This window comes from Hydractinia symbiolongicarpus, chromosome 3 (assembly GCF_029227915.1).
Source record: "Hydractinia symbiolongicarpus strain clone_291-10 chromosome 3, HSymV2.1, whole genome shotgun sequence".
Lineage (NCBI taxonomy): Eukaryota > Metazoa > Cnidaria > Hydrozoa > Anthoathecata > Hydractiniidae > Hydractinia > Hydractinia symbiolongicarpus.
The window spans coordinates 22,752,432-22,761,870 of NC_079877.1; the positions used below are offsets into that span (position 1 = coordinate 22,752,432).

The following is a 9,439-nucleotide window of genomic DNA, read 5'->3' on the forward strand; positions in this document are numbered from 1 at the left end:
ATGCTTTTATAAAAGTCACGTGTTAAGTTTTCATGCTGTCTACATTAATGGCATATCATATCATATAAGTATGCTCATAAAAATTACACCACTAAAATTGATTATATAACCGCTTTAACAACCTATCATTGAAAAACTGAAAATAAGTTCAAGATGATGTACTCGTGAAAAAATGCGCGAAAAACCAGCTCTATCAACTCGAAATAACTGATCTTTATTTTAATTTTTTATTAGTAGAAGCTTTACCGAATTATTAGAAGAAGGTTACCATACATACCTTTGTTAAAGATTTCTATTATTTCATCAAAAATGGATTTGCATGTATATAAAAACTAATTATCTTTATAATTTGAGGATAAATTTAACAAAATTTTTTAATTACCAAAATAATGCTGATTGTTTTCCTTTTTTTCATTTGTAAACAGATTAGTTATATGTTAAGCGATTGCGTAAACGCAAATCAATACACGTTTAGAGCAATATGATGTCAGCCACGAAAGTGGAAAAGACTATAAACATAAGAGTATAACATAAGAATGAAGAAAAATATTTGACGTTATAGAATAACATAAGGTATGTATGTTAAAATGTATATAAAGTGTATGTTTTGAATACCGGTATTTTTGTCTGAGTAAGTTTCGCCCTTTTAATTTTTTTTATTTTCTTTGCATCCAAGAAAAAGTTTTTGAAACGTTATTTGAGATGATTACTTTTAATCAATGTTTCTTGTTTGAGGGAAATCTTAGGAAAGCCTATGTTTAATTATGGTTTTTTCTTCTTGTAAAAAAGAAGAAAGTTTTTTGAAACGTTATTTGAGATGATTACTTTTAATCAATGTTTCTTGTCTAAGGGAAATCTTAGGAAAGCCTATGTTTAATTATGGTTTTTTCTTCTTGTAAAATAGAAGAAAGTTTTTTGAAACGTTATTTGAGATGATACTTTTAATCAATGTTTCTTGTCTGAGGAAAATCTTAGGAAAGCCCATGTTTGATTATCGTTTGTTATTCTTTTAAAGAAGGGGAAAATTGACATTCTTCACAAAGCAAGCAGACATCATATTTTTATTCGACATAATGTGGGTATTATTACAAAATTGGACACACTTTAAGATATCCTAAAAACTTATGTCATGGAGACATGAAACGTACGATACTCTAAAATTAGTGGGAAATTTATGAAAAAATGCATTTTATCTAGCTGCCAAATCAGTACTTTATGTTAAGAATGCATGAAATACCAATGCACGAGGTATGTGGGGCAGTTTTCAGAGTGAAAATCAAGAAATTGGAACTCGAAAAATCACATAACTAGGACTTTTATTAAATTTTATTCTTTTAATGTGGTTTCCTCTGTTGAAACAAATTTTCCGCCGGAACTGAATAAATATTTTGATACGACTAACTATCCTGCGGAAAAACACATAAAGGTTTGGCTTTAAATGTTTTACTTATAATTCTAATATTGCGTATTAGCGATAACTTTTAAAATATGCTTTGTTAAGCCCGATCTATAATAGGCATAAACTTGCGTGCAAAATATTTTTAAACGTTTTAATTGGTTAGTCGAATATAATTTTCTCCTTAAATATATATTTAACTTCTATTTTAATTAACAAAAGATATAGCCATAGTCACAAGACTTGCGACTATGATGTATCCAACCAATCAGAATCTTTTATATTTTTCGCGCGCGAAATGTCCAACCTCGTGACGACTAGAAACATGGTGTTTATTTTTCTTTCATTCTGACACTAATTTGTTTATGTTTCTTATAAAGATTTTGTTTATTTGCATATTATTATTCCGTTTATCATTTGCAAAGTTTATTGCGACAGTTACTTTTTTATTTATCCGTAATAAAGAAGACATGAAGTGTACGCATGCACCAGCAACGTGACTCGACACCACAAAATGAGGTTTACAAGAAAAGTGGTTCACCTTGGAATGTTACTCTGGTTAACCGTCAGTTGCACAAATGGTGAGTGAAGCGCTTTTTTAAAAAATAATCGACCTTTTATAACCTTTTAACAAGGCTATATTTTTTTCTGAAGTGAAGAGGCACAAAATGAATAGTAATATTCCTACCCCATCGTTAAAAAATAGCAGCAAAATTTTTTTGCAATTTTAGGCAATAAAAATACTTTTTATCGGCTAATTTTTGGAAATAATTATTACAAATTCACTTTTTTATGAGATTATTCTAGCCAAAAAAATGAAAATACCGCATGTTTATATTCTCAAAAGAAAGGAAAAACAAAGTATATTTAAAAAAATAGTTAGCAGTACAAAATATCACCGAGTCAAAATTGGGTAATCGAGTAATTTGTTATACCAGTAAGATTGATCCTCACAGTAGTATAGCTAGCGAGAGGGCTAAGGCACGTTCAATATTTTCAATATCTAATTTTATTCCCTTTCAATTCAATGGTATTTGATCTAGAATGAACCGAGTGCTTACAACCCTCGTTTGTGTACTGTCTCCCCTGTTTACTGTTGTTTTCTTTGTGTGTTTAGCAAGCACCAACGACACGAGGCCAACTACAGTTCATGATTTGAATGGTTTGTTGGCGACATTAGGCATCGATAAAAAAGAAATTTTGGAACGCGAAAAATTATTCAAAAAATTCCGTGAAATAAACACAAAAAACATAACACATGCTAAAAGAATAGCAACCACAAGAGGTAATGTATTGATACTGTGGTCACTTTCACTAAATTTAGCGACGTTAGTAACTTCGTATCCAGATCCTAAGATTAGAAGTAAATAACGTCACCTTTGAACAAAACAAACGAAGCGCCACTTGTTTATTTTTTGCAAAGTCGATGGTAAATATTATGAGTTTCGATGGATTTTTATGGGTTGATGTAAACGTGCAAAAATGTTGTTTGCGTACTACTGACTGGTCTGTGTGAATGTCGGCAGAGATAAAAAAAACGAATAAATAAATAAATAAATAAATAAATAACTAGCAAATCAACAATACAACAAACAAACAAACAAATAAACAAACAAAGATTAACTTCTTAAAAATAAACAACATAATTACTCATCATTACTCATATCACTCATCGTTAATTAATTTTAATTAAGTTACAATAACAATCAATAAATACCAAGAAATAAAGAAAAATTTATCAAACCAACTTTTATTGTTTAACGGCTTTTAAGTCGGTAGAATTTTAAAATGAACCCCTTTTTTGGCTTCCGTTTTTACTACTGAGGCCAGTGAAGTACGTAACGGTACCAGTCTAGTGTGACTGTAGGGAAATTTTTAGTTGTTAAGTGTTGTAACCATAACTACTATGTTGAACAAAGTACAGAGATTATTTTTGCAAACAAGTTGTTTCATATTGATAGTTTTGGTTCAGTTGGTTTAAGCAATAATGTCTGCAACAATCGCTGGTCAACATTTTAGTGATTTTAAATTTTGAACCAATGTTTTTATTTCTTTGTAGGAAATTCTAACTAGTCGAAATTCATAGGTGAATATTTATCATAGCACATCCGTATTTCATTCTCAACAGAGAATGTTTCACCGCGATCAGACCTCTGATCATGACGGGCGAATATAATACCACATACAAGCTTGAAATGGAATTCGCAGTACCATTTATTGTTGTTATTTGCAAACTTTCTTCTTTTAGCTCCAAAAGAACCGTTGACTGTTTCCGTACTTAGTGATAGCACCATTAAAGTTAAAATAAAGTCCATCCCTGGTGCGGACATATACAAAGTCAAAGTGAAAAACAGCATTAAGGAGAAGCTGTATATATTTAAAAATATCAATGTGAAAACTGAGGAGAAAACTGTTTTATTTCGAAACTTGAAAACTGGTTACAATTACACCTTATCTATATGTCACTTTCAAAACGGAGTCGCTGGACCGTGGTCTGTTCCAACAACAATTTATCTACGTAAGTACTTTAACTAACGCAAGTTCTTCTCCACGGTTGCTCTTATAGCATTAAATTTCTTAAAATCACCGTTGAATATACACAGGCATGAGGTATTTTTTAGCCCATTCTATTTTAAAGTATCAATCAGAAATCTAATATGCATGTTTCCTTAATGTAAATGGTGCTTTACTGTTTCAGCTGGTGGAAGACCACCTTTAAAAATATTCATCGACAATGTGACAGACACAGGTGTTAGAATACAATGGAAATCAGCATACGTCAGCAAAACACAAGAGAAACAAATTATTTATTTTATACAAGTTAAAGGATTGGATACACATAACAAAAATACAACATTAGAATATATAATCACGCATCCAAAAGAAGAGGTTTTTACTTCAAATGCTTTGACGGAATCTTCAAATTATGTCGTGAAAATTAAAGCAATGCTGAAGGGCGAAAATATTACCGCGAGTTTTATTGAAAAAACATTTCAAACAAAAAAAGGTGGGATAATTTTTTATTTTATTTTAAGTAATTTGATTGGCTGATAAAAATTTACGTCGATCAAAAGCAAAGCTAATTTTATTCTACTTTTGTTGGCGAAGTATGATCTACTAACCATTCCATCTTTGATCTTATCTCTGGAGGAGATTCGTCTCCCACCAAAAAAAAAAAGTGGTAACTAGTACGCCTTAGCATGTCTGGCTTATTATCCATCATCTGCATTGACGGAAGCCAAACAAATATACATTGAAATAAAGTTCCTTTCAGTTTCAATTAGAATTCGTATAAGTTGAAACATTCTTTTCAGCACCTCCAGCTGCTCCAGTCATAATAAAGATTATATTGAGAAGAAAAAATGCCCATTTAAGCTGGACTTCAATCCATGGACGAACGGACGTTAAGAAATATCAAATTCTCTGTGAAAGTCTTAATAACACCGAAAGGGAGATGTTTGCCGTTAATGTTTCCAAATCACGAGATCAAATTTATATCATGAAGTATTTTACAGAATGGAATTGGTACAAAGTAAAAGTTAGAGGAATAGTAAATGGCTACAACTTGTCTTATTCGTACAGTAACTGGTCTGCATATTACACCTTTCAATTCACAGGTATTAATACATATGTTTATCAAATTTTGTTCAAAAGTTTTAAAGATTCAGCCCTACTTGAAATGACCTTAAACTGCATCTCTTTTTGTGCTTTTTTATTTCAAATTACAGAAATAGAGCTAAATACATTTCCTTCGATATTTGCATTTTCTTTTTAGTTATTGTAGAATATTAGCCTAGTTTAACTAAGCTTTCTTTGACAATATCAAATTCAGTTTCTCTCAAACGAAAGCTTAGACGCAAACAAATATGTTACAGCAAATCTATAAAATTCAAATCCACCTTAAACCCCGAATTACATTCAACCAAGGAGCATAAATCCGACGTGGTCACATCTTATCCTGTTAAATAAGACGAGAAATATTCATAGTTATATTGTTGAGTGAGGCCATTTGCGCTCAATACGAAGAATGTCCCGATATTGATCACGTTAGCAAGGAACAATAGAAGTAACTAATCAAAAAGTGCGGTTAGTATTCTGACCGCAGAAAAATCGTTTCAGACCCAGCGTTATATTTCCTACCTTAACTATTCCGATTTTCTGATGGTGAGATTATGCTGGGTTTCCTTACTAGTAGGATACTGGAAATGAGTATACATTTTTGTTCTCTGTTATATCACATATTCGTTAATGTAATTTTAGCACCGCTACAACCAATCACAAGCATACACCTGCATGAAATATCATCAGCATTCGTTATTATAAAATGGCAGTCGAGCAACAGGACAGACATTTTACGTTATCAAATGCGTTTACGTAGTCATAGTATGAACAAAATGATAAAAATAAATAAACATATAAGCAATTTCAAACTTCATAGACTAACTCCAAATACAAGTTATGAATATCAGATTCAGATGGTAGCAAAATATGGTAGAAAAACTTTGTGGTCGCCTATAAAAAGATTTTACACAGGTAAATCTACGCCATTGTATGTCATTTGTCATCAGAAGCAATATCTCACCACAAAATGCTTTTATGTTTAAAGCTAGCCAGTGTACAAGCCTTTCCACTTGATGTACGAAGTTTGGACATTATATAGGTCTATAATCTCGATACATAAAAGGATAAAAAAAAAATTCAAAATATTTTCTTTTAACTTAATCTGCTGATTTAAAACTGAGGTTGAGAATTTGAAAAAATTGATTCTAGTGTGGTATTTTGGTCTGTGTGTTTTCTGCTGTTTATATATTCTATACTCACCGTTTTTATTGTACATTTACATTTTCTTGTTTTATTATTACTAATATTTTTATCCTATTTATTTCAAGGACCCATGTTGATAACACACTAATGGCCATCAATCCAAAACATTTGTCAAATGAATAAATAAATAAATCTTGAATTACTACAACAATTTTTCAAAACGGTTTTTTCCTTTTAATCGATATTTATGTATTAAAAAAAAATAGTACGCCCAGCCTCAGATGAAATATAGACTTCCTTGTAAAAAAGTATGAAGAAAAGGAGTTCCGTTATCATAAATGAAAATAAACAAAGCTTTTAACATCCTCGTCCCCAGGGTCTTTTAGCCACTAATTACTACGTTGATCAGTTATTATGAAGCGACCATTAGGTTCATCATTAAAACAAAACGACATCAGATCGATGTTTCCACTGACATCTTATTTTTACTTTTAGATTCCAATCACCTAGTACCAGCTCCCTCTATAGTAACAGTTACTTACACCGACATCAAAGACGTAACAGTAGTCTGGAAACGAGTTAGCAATTATTTCAAACATTACGAGTTATGTATATCTTCCGCAGATACAAAAATAGAACAATATTTCACATCAAATACTTTTTACAAATTGGATTTTTTAAAACACGATATAACATACCACGCAAAAGTGAGAGGTATTATTGTCGAAAGAAATCTTTCCCGTGTGTATGGGAAGTGGTCAAATGTGAAAATATTTTCACTAAAAAGTAAGTATAAAATACGTAACAACTTAGTTCCCACTCTCTTGGTTCCTACATGGGAATAAAGGGGAACAAGTAGTTTGCTTTCCAATTTTGCTCTCAGAAATCGAAGAAAATGACAACGTATGGATCAGAAAATTCTGACGAAGCAGGCTGGTTTATAATGAGACATTAATATAGTTAAATTTTCAAATTTCATTAAAACTTTGTCTTATTAAATCACACACACACACACACGAAGTTAGTGTGATTTGTCGGTTTACCCTTTCGTCGTAGCTGCGGTGAAACATTATCAGTGAGTATTTCACTGGATCTAAAATTCTCTAGTTTGTCGTTCGTATCAATTTATTTATTTATTTTATAGCCTTAAATCAGAAAATGACGTCAGTAACATGGCAGATGACAGCTTCGTATTATTTAACCTTTTTAATGCTATTTTTATTAATTTATTGTTAATACTGTTTTTTAACCATAGTAATTTATTTTAAAAAATACACAAAGTGCTCTTCTTTTTGATTTCTAGTGACGCACACTATATCACGTCACGACACAGCGCTGCATGGAAGGCGGTAATAAAAGTTTTAAAAACTTTCTGAATAAAGTGCCACCCTCCTGCAAGTACGCCCACTGGATAAAAATTTGATATTGGCTCCGCCTTTTAATAATTACTGTGACAACTTATAAAATGGGGCGCTTATTTCTCAAAATACGTAAACAAATGTGATGAGTAGGTACACAACCTGGAACCCAGGACCCATATAACGTTTAGCCTCTGCTGAAAACGAGAGTAGCCTGGTGTTCAATGTTGAACAAAAAGAGAAAATTTGTTTTGCTAAAGATCAAATTTTCAATGTGAATATGACAATTCGTTTCGTGTTACTCAAAAATTTCAGTAACAAACATTTGAAAACTGCAGGATGTATTTGCACCAAATTAATTTTAGGAAAAAATATAAAAAAAATAGTGCCATCCATCTTTTAAGTACAATTCTTTTATTGGTAACAGTAAAGTCTATAATTTAAAAAGCTTAAAAAGTTTCGCTTCAAAAACCAATATCCAAAATTTTAGAAAAAATCCTGGCGTCATCGAAAATTAAAAATTAAAATTAGCGCATAAAGAATACACCTTTCCCGAATTTAAATTATCGATTACATCATCTGCATGGAAACGAGGCACTTCTTAGTAAACTTTGTAAACATTAAAAATACAGCTGGTGAGTGTGATACTTTTATGCGTTGTGAATGATCTTTTATTGTGTATTTTTCTAAAGGATTGCAGGTTTTTCTTAACGAAACTACTTATAATATTTAAAAACATACTTGTCTTGTAAAAGAAGAATATGTATTTGTGATGGCGAGTAGCAATCAGAAAGGTCAGCAAGAAATTTATCATAATTTAATCTATCTAGGTATATCGACCTCTCGACCTGGTAACTCTTGTTGCGTACTGTTATGCAAAAGTTCTACTCTTAATAAACCCAGAGTTAAACAGGCATTGGAATGTTTTCATTTCCATCGGATCCAAGTTTGAGAAAACAATGGGTAAGCATCATTTCAAGATATCGCAGAAGGGGAGGTAGCGATGTGTGTGTTCACAGTAAACAAGAACACAAAAGTATGCGAAGTCCACTTTGAAGTACACTGTGTAAAATTAGATTTTGGTTGTGAACGGAAAACATTAATCAATGGCTCTGTGCCATATATATTTACGTTCAAACAAAATAATACAACACAAAAAAGGAAAAGGCTGAAAAAAGAGCACTTCCAGTAGTAGTCGAAACAGATTCTGAAAGCACATATGAAAGTTCTTCATCTGATTCTGCTGAGATCACTGAAGAACAACCTGGTTTTTTCACTCCTGATGAATTAGAAACTATCAAAACTGAGAATTCAATGTTAAGAGAAAACTAATTGATGATACTATAAACGACTTTACTGAACGGCTAGGTGTAAGCATATCTTCTTGCAGTTTTAATATTCTTGGATTTATGTTACACAAACTATCATTAATTCTAGGATCATATAACGTTAGATGGATACCTTTTTGTCAGTATTACTTTTTACAGGGCTGACTATAACTAAGTCTTTAAAAAAATTCTGTTTTTACTTGGAGCAAATGTAGTTGTTGATGTGAAAATGCTATCAGCAGATATGTATAGTTCATCCCTAAACTTTCTGCCACGCTCCAAAGTCTTAATAATCGTCACACCGTGTTGTTTACCACTATTTTGTCGATGCATTTCAATTTCTTTTATCGTAAACGGTTGCATTCCCTCCATGTTTTCCCTCACGCTTTTCTTAAGTTTCATCGAAGACTAATTTTATATTTTCCTTAATTTTATTAAGCACAATATCTCTCATAGTATTGTCTTCCTCGATGTTTATATGAACGCTAATAATGTTTTCCAAGATTTGCCTCGTTTTTATGCACGCAATATTTTACAAAATATAAATTCGGGAAAGGTGTGAGATTTTAATGAAAATTAAGATTAAGGACAAT

At 31.5% G+C, this 9,439-nt stretch overlaps 1 protein-coding gene across 3 annotated transcripts; it reads left to right on the top strand.

Moving 5' to 3' along the window:
- Nucleotides 1-415: 415 nt before the first annotated feature.
- Nucleotides 416-7,445, top strand: LOC130636269 (uncharacterized). 3 transcript variants are annotated; one of them, XM_057445935.1, is made up of 9 exons: nucleotides 416-573; nucleotides 1,862-1,977; nucleotides 2,514-2,681; nucleotides 3,645-3,914; nucleotides 4,095-4,403; nucleotides 4,711-5,013; nucleotides 5,657-5,929; nucleotides 6,656-6,946; nucleotides 7,305-7,445. In XM_057445935.1, exons 2-9 carry the CDS (start codon nucleotides 1,911-1,913, stop codon nucleotides 7,394-7,396), a joined length of 1,773 nt encoding a protein of 590 aa, XP_057301918.1. In that variant the 5' UTR covers nucleotides 416-573; nucleotides 1,862-1,910; the 3' UTR covers nucleotides 7,397-7,445. The 3 variants fall into 3 exon arrangements, with proteins under 3 accessions (XP_057301918.1, XP_057301919.1, XP_057301917.1); XM_057445936.1 differs by having other exon boundaries at nucleotides 491-573; nucleotides 1,865-1,977; XM_057445934.1 differs by lacking the exons at nucleotides 416-573; nucleotides 1,862-1,977 and having other exon boundaries at nucleotides 2,044-2,681.
- Nucleotides 7,446-9,439: the final 1,994 nt, after the last annotated feature.